The sequence below is a fragment of the Physeter macrocephalus genome, chromosome 13 (assembly GCF_002837175.3).
Source record: "Physeter macrocephalus isolate SW-GA chromosome 13, ASM283717v5, whole genome shotgun sequence".
NCBI classification, from domain to species: Eukaryota; Metazoa; Chordata; class Mammalia; order Artiodactyla; family Physeteridae; genus Physeter; species Physeter macrocephalus.
In genome coordinates this window covers 65,979,011-65,992,547 of record NC_041226.1, presented here as the reverse complement: position 1 = coordinate 65,992,547, position 13,537 = coordinate 65,979,011, and the positions used below count along the sequence as shown (strand labels likewise).

At 38.0% G+C, this 13,537-nt stretch overlaps 1 protein-coding gene across 1 annotated transcript in view; it reads left to right on the top strand.

Annotated features, from left to right (window-relative positions):
• Positions 1–13,537, top strand: part of DCT (dopachrome tautomerase) — a 33,004-nt gene that overhangs the window by 17,434 nt on the left and 2,033 nt on the right. The window contains exon 7 of the mRNA XM_007101752.3: positions 9,936–10,137. Within this exon, the coding sequence (XP_007101814.2) occupies positions 9,936–10,137 (202 nt within the window). The remainder of the gene's footprint in view (positions 1–9,935; positions 10,138–13,537) is intronic.

Here is a 13,537-nt window from a genome sequence, read left to right as displayed (position 1 = left end):
TAACTCAATTTCATTTCTTTTTATGGCTGAGTAATATTCCATTGTATATATGTGCCACATCTTCTTTATCCATTCATCTGTTGATGGACACTTAGGTTGCTTCCATGTCCTGGCTATTGTAAATAGTGCTGCAGTGAACATTGTGGTACATGACTCTTTCTGAATTATGGTTTGCTCAGGATATATGCCCAGTAGTGGGATTGCTGGGTCGTATGGTAGTTCTATTTGTAGTTTTTTAAGGAACCTTCATACTGTCCTCCACAGTGGCTGTATCAATTGACATTCCCACCAACAGTGCAAGAGGGTTCCCTTTTCTCCACACCCTCGCCAGCATTGATTATTTGTAGATTTTTTGATGATGGCCATTCTGACTGGTGTGAGGTGATACCTCACTGTAGTTTCGATTTGCATTTCTGTAGTTGCTAGTAATTTGATTTTCAGTCCTAAATCTCAAGGATTGCCAAATCTTATGTCCTTATTTTGAGAAAACCCACTAAGTGTGCAGGGCTTGACAACATTTTTCTGTCAATGGCCAGATAGCACGTGTTTTAGGCTTTGCAGGCCAGATGATCTCTGTTGTAGCTATGCAACCCTGCCACTGTAACATGAAAGCAGCCATAGACAATACATGAACAAGAGAGTGTATTACCCAAAGACTGGGTTCAGTCTCTTGGCAGACATTGAGCCAAAAGACACAACCAAGCCAAAGATTGATCCGAAGAAGGAAGGATTTATTGCTTGCAGCAAGTAAGGGGAACACTGGGGATATTTCCCAAAGCAGTGTCTCTGGGAACAGCAATATTGGGGAAGTTTTAAGCTAAGGGTACATGAATATTCATGAAGGGGCTTCTGCAGAGGAGGTTCAGCGTAGAACTGGGGCAAAGGTCGACAGAGTCCAAGCTTTAGTTGATTGAAGTCACAAGTCAGAAAAGGTTAACATCATCATCTCCTAGGTTCCACTGATCAGGTGGTTGAGTGCTAGAGGGGGGTTTAGATTCTTCAGAACAGCTCAAGAAACTGCTTCAGGCTAATCTTTACCATTGAAAGGGAACTGAGAGTTTTTACAACTAATTTGTTGTCTTTGCTATAGTTACTTCTCTTGCCTGATAACAGTCAGTTTGTTCTTTTGTTTCCTTAAAATTGTTATTACTGAGGCCTGTTCAAGGGCAAGCATTGAGGACAGGCTTAGATCACAAAACGGCTTAGGCTTAAAATGGCCTCTCTTACATCGAAAAGCTGTATCTGGTTCTTTTCCACCGGGGATCCCCCTCCCCTATCTGCCTACAAGTGTGGGGTTCTAATAAAACTTTATTTACAAAAACAGGCTGAGAGCCCTATATACCCAGCAGGCTTTAGTTTGCCAACCCCAGCTTGAAGGGATCAGTGTCTTGTTGGCCGTACAGATGTCTCTTTAGTCATCTTTCTCTTCCTGCTCTAGTTAGAAGCCCACATTATGCCTTTATGGACGAGGAATTCCGTGACTTACATGTAGTTCAAAGACACAAGATGTTTAATCGTCCTTGTCTTCATTACTTTTAATACCTTTAATATTTAAAATTTTGTTTTCTTTGGTATAAGTTATGTATATATAAATAGACAAAAAGCCGCAGCCCTTCTCTGAAGGCACAGAAGGAGTAATGTTTCGGCACCAGTTCCAGAACTCACAGTTACTTTAGTCTGTTTACAAAGAGTTTCATGTTGAAGCCAATTCATCTTCAACAGTATTGAAAGCCAGGTTAAAGCACTTAAGTTAACAGAGTTATAGCTTCCGGAATTTCAAATTCATGAGTCAATTTATGCAAAAACATTGCTTATAACATTTATTAAATTTATTTTTCTGAAATCTCTTCAAGCAAGAGAAATACAAAGTTGTATGTGATCGCAATAATGAGTATAAGAAGGTATAATGCTAAAATGCAGGAAAAACTCTGAACTGATCTCTGAAATTCTAATTTTAAGGTAATTGAAGGAAATGCACACATTTATCATGGAAAATAATATTAGGTCACAGGAATGCTAAATAGTTCTGTTTTCAATATTAAATGTAGGTATAACCTAGAAAAGAAAAAAAAGAGGGAAACCAATAGACTATAAAGTTAGTTAACTGCCACAAAAGAAACTATGTTAGAGACTAGTAACTTTCTTCCCAATTCCTAAAGATAATATTCTTAAAGTGTATTTGGATATTGTCCTCCTAGAAAGTTACATTTGGCAAGTTGTAATTCTTTCAATTCCACAGTAGCTAGGCGATGCATAGGTTGCATGGTTAGTACTCACTGAATAGCTCATGTGTCTGTTCTTCACCTTATATGCTGAAATTCTAAATGGAATTAAGACATACAAGCAGGCTTATTACCATTTGTATTTCTTTCTTTCTTTTTTAATTGAGCTATAGTCAGTTTATTTACATATAATATTGTGTATATTATTATGTAACTGAATCACTTTACTTCACACCTGAAACTAACACAATATTGTATGTATATGTATATATATTCTTTTTCAGATTCTTTTCCATTATAGTTATTATAGGTATTAGATTATTACAAGATGTTGAATATAGTTCCCTGTGGTATACAGTAAAACCTTGTTGTTTATTTGTATTTCTTAACAATGACAATCATTTGGATAAGAAAGGAATTTAAGAATATAAAGCAAGAAAAGAGAACATGAGTTTCTAAAAACAAAGATCTAATGGATTACACTAAGTTAAGCCTGTAAGACCTTATTGGACTCTACTTTTCTAGGCTGCAATAAAATTACTAAAATTAATAGGTCATAGTAGCAAATATAAAATACTTCTGAGTTAGTATGAGTTTAGTTGAAATTTTACAAAAGAAGTATATAGGACATTGCTTTTCTCCCATCAAGAGCAAAGCACTTACGTTGCTTTTCTCCCATCAAGAGCAAGGCACTTAAAAATGGGTCTATTATATTTATCTTTCTTAAAAAGTCATAGAGTAATATCTTGAGTAATTAAAATAACATTGTTTTATGTCAATTTTAAATGTATTAACGGTTTAATGATTTATAATTCAGAAATATTGGCAAAAAAGTTTTTAGATGTCCATAATTTCATTTCAATATTTCTGCTTATTTTGTTTCATACTCTTATATGTTTATACCGTTGCCAATATAATGCACACATTTTTAGGTTGTTACATAGTTTCCTAAATTTTTTAATTAAAAAAATTTATAACATTATAAGAGGTTCAAATGTAAAAGGCACAAAATGAAGTCCCTGTATCGATACCATCTCCCAGCTATCCATTCCATTTTTCCCTATTCTTCCAGATATATTTTATAGATCTACAAGCACATATATTTATGTATAATATTTCTCTTTTTTATACAAATGGCAGCATACTATAGACACTTTTGTGACTTTGTTTTACTCTTTCGTTTGTTTGTTTGTTTTACCTATTCTAAACACTTTTTTTTTTAAAGGCCGCATGGTGTTCTATAGCATGAATTTTTCCTGAAATTGGTCTCCTACTGATGGATGTTTAGGTGGTTTCTAATCTTTTGCTTTACAAACAATACAGCAATAAATTAACATGTACATGTAGGATAAGTCAAGAGGATAGAATCACGGGCTCAGAAGTTAAATAAACGCATTTGAAATTTTGATAGGTGTTGCCAAATTGCCCTCTGGGAGGCTGAATGATTTTTTTCTCCGACCAGCTATGTAGCAGAGGGACAAGTCCCCCACTTTTTCTCATTAATATGGTATGTTATTACACTTTTTCATCTTGCCAGTGTGATACGTGAAAATATTTCTGTGAATTTAATTTTCATTTCTTTTCTTCTAAGTGAAGTTCAACATCTTTTCACGTATTTAAAGAACCATTTACATTTCCTTCTCTGTGATCTGTCTGTTCATGTAGGATAATGACTTCTGGGAAGAGCAAAAAAATGAAAGGTTCTTAAGAGAATTAGTTAAATGATTTATTCTCTATGTAAGTTAGTAAAATACAACATCCTCTTTTGATATTTTATTTTTCTTGGAAACCTAATACTCTGTTCATATAAAGATGTCTTTTCTAGATTTCACTAGCTTAAGGGAAGCTAATGTGATCACTGATACAATATCCAATCTCCGGAACAGTGGTTAGGTTCTTTAGTGGTTAGTACTTGATGTGCTATAAATTATTGATTGAGCTTCTCTTAATGTGTCCCTACACTAGATGCCATACAAACATAATCCTTTAAGTTTACAAACTGTGTCTGGTAAACAACTCTCCTTGTTTTAAATATGGGGAAAATAAAGTTCAGAGAGGCTAAGAGGTGAGTACAACATCAGATGAACTAGTAAGTGGCTGAGCAGAGATTATAAGAAAAGTTTTCTCCTCAAAAATTTCCCCACGTGGAGTCTTCCAGCTACAATTTTGCCTTTTGTCGGTTTAGACAATTCTAATTTGATAACTTCACAGTCGCTTTCATTATAGCTGAGGACACATTGTCCTGTTAGATCATGTTGATAGGAATTAACACTAATTGGTGAGGCAGGTCTGAATAATTTCCCTTGACTTTTGAAAAGGTAGGGAGGGCATTGGTTTTGTCATGAGTAAGGATTCATGACTTTAAAAATGCCACATTTACTTATTTAATATATGTATTTTTAAATAACTGAGATAGACAGCCACTGATTCCTAAGTAGCATAACATCTTGGTGAATTTTACCAGAGCTGTGGTGCCAGAAAGGGTGGCTGGCCACCTGCTTGGGCAGGAGCTCCCAGGGTGGCAGGGTTTATATAGGCTCAGTCTGGGTGGTTTTATTTTATTTTATTTTTAATAATTGAAAAGCTCTAATAATATTTAATTAGGTACAAGAAATACTCTTGACTGAAGTGTGTATCACATTCTATTGTGATATACTCTTATTTACTCTTTTTTTTATTGAGGTATAGTTGATGTACAATATTATATAAGTTACAGGTGTACAATATAGTGATTCACAATTTTTAAAGGTTATATTTCGCTTATAGTTAGTTATTTTAAGACATTGGCTATATTCCCTGTGCTGTACAATATATCCTTGTGGCTGATTTTATACACAATAATTTGTAGGGATAGTTTGATTTTGAACTTGCACATGCTAAATGGCTAAATGGAGCTGAAGGGGTTCTTTTCAACTCTAGACTTTATAAGGATAAACACATACTGTACTGAGAAGAACTAAACCTGTAACTAAGAGATGAACTATATACACTTCATTATTGATGAATTAAGTAGTATAACAGCAAACCATAATTTATATACAAATCTAAGATGGTTCTAGCATTCATTTGAGTTCCTCTCTCCTAGAGCTTTGGTGGTCCCTTAGTCTTGAATGGCCTGGGAGTATCTCAGCTCTTCTCTAGAATCTCTTCTAACATCACCCTGGTCCTCTCTTTTCAACCTGTATTGTCTGCCTATGATGTATGCAGTTCAGCATACATCGCATCTTTTAAATTGACATGCTAATAGCAGAACTCTCCTGTGTTCTCTGTTTGCGTTTGTTCAAAATTTAATGCTTAAACTACAGGCTTTCTTCCTCAAGGGTATAGCAACTGAGTTCCTAATGCTCTTGATATTTCTTCTTATATGCATGCTATCATATCTTATATACAGTGTATACTGTATAATTTTATGTATACATATGTATATTTTGTATCCAATGCTATTATACAAATCTTTTGGGCAGAAAGGGTGCTTTCCCTGTGTAACTCCTCCAAAATGCCTGAAAAATACCTTCCATTGTCTGCTCAGGATGCAGTGAGAGAGTGGGTAGAAAAGGACAGGGAGAGAAAATGATAGCAAAACGGGAAACACACACCATCCGGGCTGAGCACTGCCCAGGAGACTATTGTTATTCAAATGCCTATTTTCTCTGATTGTTTCTTCTCTCTCACTGAATGTGCTGTCTATGGAGTACTCAAGTCCCTGTGGGAGAGCTTAGTCAGCTAAGTGGAAGTTGGGTGTTGTGTAACTATTTCATGCCTATTACATATGGCTTATTAGGTATGTAAAACCAACATCTTGACTATACACTGCTTCAAATCCTTGACAGAACAAGGCAAGAATAAATAAATATTATCGATACCATAAAACAACAAGCATGGTTAATTATGTTTTTTAGGAGTTACCATTAGGAATTCTCTCATTTAAAAATTCGGACCCAACTTTTTACTTGTGACTTCTAACTTAAGTTTTAAATTAGAGCTCCTCATATGGAACTGTGTGTCTATCATGTGACTTTTAAATGCTCAGATATGAATTCTTAGAGGACCAGAGCATCATCATGTTACCACAGTAAGATCCACTCTGATTAAGAATGACATCTGCTGGATAGTAATACATGAACTCAAGTAGTGAAAACAGCAGTGAGCTGGTCTTTGGTAAAGTACAGATGTGTTTTCAGTCAGCCTCAGGTTTCGATAGTGATCTTCCTCCAGGCGCAAATAACTCTTCCCTTGTCGCCAGGAGATTCCATGCGGCCGGAATCTGAATTTGCAGCCATTTAAATGAAGATTAAGTTTGGTAGTAACTTTATCCTCCAATGATCTTGAGAAAGATATGCATGCTTTCCCTGTACTTTATTGAGTTTCTTTATGCCTGTAAGCACATTTGTTGATCAGTTGATTTCTTCTGCAAGGGTTACATTTAAAAATTTTTACCTTGAAAGCCCATGTAATCACATTTTCTTCAATACTGCCTCGCAAGTTGAAATTTAGTGGGTTTTTTTTTTCTTCCTGTACCTATCCACGCTTTGTTGGAACAAGATAGAATAAGTTTTATACCGAAACTTGTAACCTCATTTCTGAAGCACTCAATTATTAATGACAAAATATAACTATGAATCTCTATAGCAGATATAAGTCAACAACAGTTTACTTTTACTTTGTTTTGTTTTGATTTATTATCGTCAAATTACATTCGGCCTCTACAGAGATATTAACTTAGCTTATTTTCAACCCGTGTCCAACAAACATACCATTGATTTCTCAAGAGCAATTCAGGGTATTTCGTTTAGGAATAATGTTCACAACTTCATCAAAAATACCTAGTCTCCAGGTTGCACTACTCTTTCTAGCCTCTGGATACATTGTTGCTCACAGCATTTTGTCTGTTGCCTTTTTTTCATCTTCTTGGCACACACTGGCCTTTTTTTTTTTTTTTTACTACATTCTATAAATTGGGTACTCTGTGTGTCGTTCCTACTAGAGCTTTTATTGTATAATGTTTAACAACCCTTCTGAGACCTATAATCTCTCCTTCTCACGCTTCCCCTGTTATCTCTCCAAATTATGAATTGCTTTAGAGTGTTGTCCCCTCCTTAATTATTTACACTTTGTGCTGGGTTAATTCTAGTGCTTTCACCCAGTTATTTACCTCTTAGAGCATTAAATCTGCATCTTTCTATGCCCTGAGGGTCTCTTATTTCTTTTTGTAAATCACAATTTGATCTCTCACTTGAACTCAGTATCTAAAAGTTCAGGAGATGCTGTATGGCCTTCCTTGGAAAATACTTTCTGGTACACCCCTTTTTCTGTGTATCACTTAGCATTTGGTTCAGCTGCTTAAAACAGAAAACCAAAATTACAGAAGCCTAAACAAAACAGAGGCTTATTTTTCTCTTTGTGTAAAAGCCCTCCAGTGGCAGGCGGCCCAGGGCTGGTATAGTAGCTCCACAGTCATCACGCACACCTTCTGTCTTTCTGTTTTACCATCCTTGGTGAGTGGCTTCTTTTCTTAACTTTGCTTGCTAGCTGCTAAGATGGCTGCTGCAGCGTCAGCCATCACATCCATGTACCGGGAAGCGGCAAGGAGAGATGGAAAAGGAAAAGGGGACACTTTTAAGCGAGACAACCACCTTTAACGAGATGTCCTAGAAGTCCTATCCAATGACTTGCAGCTCAATCTTATGGATAGCTTGACACACTGTTTCACCCCAAACACAAAGGAAGTTACTGTGGAAGAAGCAGAGAAAGGCTCTTGGGTAAGCAGCCCACAGTGCTTGCTACGCTTAAGACACTGTACCTCTGTTGCTTGGTCTCCATGCTTGAGGCAAAACTTCTGTTTGAGGCTGGCAGACTCCCGAGGCTACACCTGGTGAAGGAAGCACAATTGCCCTCTCTGGGAACCTCTTAACCTTATGTGGAGTTTCCAGGATTTAGGGCATGTGATATTGTTTTCAGGGACCCATGCCAACAACTAACACTTAGCTCCTTTTCCAGGGCTGAGGCCCCTTCTCAAAGATGAACTGTTTCTGAACTCTTCTTGTGGGAAACATTGGTCGCTAACATTATCATGTGCTCTTCTAAAGTTGTTGCTCATGCGATAAACTCTATGCCTTTATTCCTCTGGGGTTTAAATTTTGTTACTCAAAGCCAAGATTTCAGAACTCAGAAAATCCTTTCTCTCTGTGAAAGCCCCGGTCTTCCAATTTGATGTTTTGGTTTTTAACATGATTGCCTCTGCCATGAACTTTAAAAATCCATTCAGGAAAAAAATCCCCTCAGTAAATCACTTGATTCTTTTTACTATCCTGAATGTAGAAAGCTCTCACTGTTGCCTGAATGGGCGGACTAAGTACAAGGAAACTTGGATTTCAAACCTAAGATTTGAAACTATTATCTACTAAATAAACAACAGTAATACAAGCCAGAAGGGCAAGGCAATTAAAAGGGTGAAGAAGTGCAAAGGACTAAGAATGCAGACTGAGGGCAGTCAGGGAAGATGTCTCAGAACACGGACCAGTGAACTTGTCTTGAAAGACTCTGATGCCAGAAAACAGAAAGAACAGGATTGCAGACAGAGGGAAATAGCACTTGCTAGAAAGAGGCCTGTTTGGCTGAACTGTACAAAATATAAAACTAATTTGCATGGCACTGTCATCAGCTAACAGAAACTTATTAAGCATCAACTCTGTCCAAGTTGTATGCTAAGCCTAAAACATCAAAGATGAAGAGGCCTTATCTCTGGCTTTTAGGAGTTTGGGGTCTTGTTAGCGGAAATAGATAAACAAATAACAAGTTATAGTATAATTTGACGAGCTCTATAATTGGTAAATTGGTAAACGAATTCATTTAACAAGTATTTATTGAAATAAGTGTCCCCCTTCCCCCTTGCAACAAACCCTGGGTTGACAGGCCCTGGGGACACAGCAGGGAAGGAAAAGCAGACAGGGCCCCTGGGCTCCCTGAACGACAGTCTAGGAGTGAAAGAGAACTTCTAACCACCTGGGCTGACCTCTCATATTTACATCCTGCTGCAAAATCAGGACTATAAATGTGAAATTTTGCTGTTCATATTTTAAAACATGTAATAATTGCTGTATTTGAAAGGCACTTAGCTTCCTTGAGAAAATAAAACTGAGGACTCTGGGCATTACAATGTTTTTAGACTTTTGCTGGCGTAACACTGAGAATTCACATGATAGGGATATAAAATGAGCACATAGAAGGGTGTTCCTGGTGAGAAAAATTTGAACACCCATTTTGGATGTTTTCTTTCTTTCTTTTTCTTTTCTTTCTGTCTTTTTTAAAAAAACTATCCATTTGTATTATAATACTGGTAAACACGTTTCCTTTCTCTCTTGTTAAAACCAAAGCATCTGAATATTGACTACACTATGTATCTCATCACACTTGCCTTTTTTTCTGAACCTAATAATTAACATGCATTTGTTGAAGGCCTCAAATATTCCTAAAACAATGTTAAGTCTGCCACATGAACTTTCATTTGTCTTAACAAAGGGGTTTATAATCCTGTTTGGAGAGATATGCCTCACAGCCTTGGAAACTTCACTAAAAATGCCAGTGGGTATGTCACCAAGAAGTTCCTGTTGTCAAGAAGAACCAACCCCATTTCATTTTAGAGAAAGTTCCAATCAGATTGGTCTGATTGGAACAGACCTATCAATGTTAACACCGTGTTCAACTGTCTTGCAGGTCCTTCATTCCTTTACTGATGCCGTTTTTGACGAGTGGATGAAAAGATTCCATCCCCCTGCGGGTGCCTGGCCTCAGGAGCTGGCACCCATTGGTCACAATCGGATGTATAACATGGTTCCTTTCTTCCCTCCGGTGACTAATGAGGAGCTCTTTTTAACTGCAGACCAGCTTGGCTATAGCTACGCCATCGATCTGCCAGGTAACTAATGCAACTTCTAAACGCGTGATTCGTTCATCTTCTAAAGAAGCTTTCTTTCCTTTTTCCTTTCTTTTTAGTGTAAACCACGACCTTAAATTTAAGTTTATTGGCAATTTTATAGAGTATCTATATTTACCAAAATGAGCCTTTACCAATTAAACATCAGAAAAGGGACTGGTTGCATGACTCTTGTTTTAGAAAATTGAAAGTTGTTAAGAGAACTTATTTCACAGGGAAAGTATCTACACCCGATTTGACAATTCTACTTGAATTAATTGAAAACTGGCCGTGGTGTGAAATGCCTAAGCAATAAAATCAGAATGCACTAGCAAGCTTTGGATGGGGACCAGCAGGACCTGAAGGTACGGCCGGGCTTATGGTGAGGCAGATGCAGCACGTGCCTCAAGCACAAAGCTCCGAGGGCAGGCCATAAACTCAGTAATTGAGCTAAGGAGTAATATTCTCAAAAACCCAAATTCATGCAAAGACATCTACGATGAATACACTATCAAAATTTTAAAGACAGTCTGTCGTTGTTTGTTTGTTTTATACCCCTGCATCGGTTTGTAAGTAGACCAATTTTTTTTTTTTCCCCCAGTTAGCCAGTACCACACCTGCTGAATGGGTTTGTGGAGATGACAATAGCCTGCCAATAGACTGGGCTGCACGGGGCTTCATGTGTACATTTTTTTTTTTAATGAATTTTTTGAAGTCATGTTTTTAAGTTGTAGGTTTTTTGGTAGCTTTTCCACCTGGTTCAAAATACGGGAGGATATTTTGATAAGTGTATGTAGGGGCATATATTTTTTTATTTGCCCAGGCCCCAGTATAGCGCCATGTGCCGTTTAAAGAATCTTAGGACAGGTTGAGAAAGGAAGGTAAAACAATTTTAAAAATCTCTAAATTTGTCAAGAAGCTGAAAAACATACGGCCTATCTGCTGGTGGTGTTCCCCCATTGGTGTCTATTTTGTCTTCCCTAAACCTCAGCCTGCCAAGTAATCAAGATGATTTCTGAGGTCACGTATCTCTCTCTTTGTCTCTCTCTAACTTTCAAAGACTTTCAGACCCTGGACCCTGTCCTTTCTTTTTCCTTCCAGTTCTACATCTACTGCAGCTTGTTCCCCTTACTGATTTGAAGTTTCCGTTCTTTGGTCAGCTAAGGATATCTCTTTGAAACTTTTCTCTTTTCTCTGGGATTGAACATAATAATAATCAGAAAGTTTGGAATGTGCATTTTGACCATGCTTCCATGTCCTCTGACATCAGCCAATTAACAGGTACAGACCAAGAGTCTAAATATGCCCAGAATGCACGAACTCATTAGAAGATACAAATTACATTCATTTATTGGTTTGACAAAGAAATTTACAATCCTGCCTGGGGAGACATAACTATAACAAAAGGTTGGAGAAGGGAGAGAGGGATTTGGGAAAGGAGCTGGGTCTTGAACTAGATTAAAGAGATGGTAGGTCTTAGGTAGGTGAGGGGGAAAGAAGGGAGCATTTTAGATTGAAGAAGGGCATGGAACAGGGCTGTGAAAGACACATGTAGTCTATATAGAGGACCATGAGAAGAAGGTCTGGTTGTAGTGGAAGGCTTGGGTAGATAACTTTGAATTAAAGTTGGATTTGAGAGAAGGGCCTGGTTACTGAGCGCTTTAAAAGCTGGGCAAAAACCACAAGATGCCACTCTACACCCATTAAGAGGGTTACTACCCAGAAAGCAGAAAGTAACAAGTGTAGATGAGCATGGAGAAAATGGAATCCTCGCGCACTGCTGGTGGGAATGTTAGCGTAGGCTCTGCGGAAAACAACATGGCAGCTCCTCAAAAAATTAAATGTAGAATTACCATACGATCCAGCAATTCTGCTTCTGGGCATATATATACCCTCAAAGAACTGAAGACAAGTAATGAGATATTTGTACACCTCTGGTCATAGCAGCGTTATTCACAGCAGTCAAAGGTGGAAGCCGCCCAAGTGCCCAATGACAGATGAATGGATAAAAAAATGTGGGCGATACATACAATGGGATATTATTCAGTCTTCAAAAGGAAGGAAATCCCGTCCCATGCTGTAACATGGGTGAATCTTGAAGACCTTATGCTAAGTTAAATAAACCAGTCACGAAAGGACCAAAACTAGGATTCCACTTCTATGAGGCACCTAGAGCAGTCAAATTCATAGAGACAGAAAGGTAGGATGGTTGTTACCAGGGGCTGGGAGGGAATGGAGGATTGGAGAGTTACTATTTCAGTTTTGCAAGAGAAAAAAGTTCTGTGGATGGATGGTGGTGATGACTGCACAACAATGAATGTATTTAATGTCATGGAACTTAATTTAAAAATGGTTAAGGTGGTAAAATATATGTAATGTGTATTTTCCCACAATTAAAAAATAATAAGTAACTAAAAAAAAGCTAAGCAGAGGAGTTTGGGCAATAACAAAGGCAATCATTTTTGGCTCCTGAACCAAGAAATGACAGAATAAAAATCTGTGTTTTCAGAAGATGAGGATGGCAATAGATCCTGCCGGATTGCTGCAGGAAGAGACGAATTAAAATCTGCTTGGAGAAACACCATTGTGATGAGTCAGGGTCCTCTGTGGGATTGGAGGGAAATAGCTAGAAGGTCAATCTTACATTTAGAGAAGTGTAGAGTATAGAACAAGAACCCAGTTCAGAGAAACTGAATTTAAGAATAGCTGGCGGGGCTTCCCTGGTGGCGCAGTGGTTGAGAATCTGCCTGCTAATGCAGGGGACACGGGTTCGAGCCCTGGTCCGGGAGGATCCCACATGCCGCAGAGCAACTAGGCCCGTGAGCCACAACTACTGAGCCTTCGCATCTGGAGCCTGTGCTCCGCAACGGGAGAGGCCGTGACAGTGAGAGGCCCGCGCACCGCGATGAAGAGTGGCCCCTGCTTGCCACAACTAGAGAAAGCCCTTGCACGGAAACGCAGACCCAACACAGCAAAAATAAATAAATAAGTAAAGAACAGCTGGCCAAGGATATGATAATTTTTAAGGAAACAACAAAAAATGAAATCCATTAATTTTGTGGAAAAGTGCTTATAAAATATATTTGAATAGAGGATTGGATTTATCATGTGATGATTCAGATTTTATTCACAACTATTTAAATGGGTCCAAATTCCTTCTGTTCTTGCTATTGAATGTCTCCTGTTATAATAGCCAATCTCATTTGTCTTACTCACTTATCACCCCATAAAAAAAGGTAGAGACAATAGAAGAATTTCTAGACCTGAATGTTGTATATCTTGCAGTTCCCCAGATACCATTTTAGCATGCTTTTTTTTTTTTTTTTTGCGGTACGCGCGCCTCTCACTGCTGTGGCCTCTCCCGTTGCGGAGCACAGGCTCCGGACGCGCAGGCTCAGCGGCC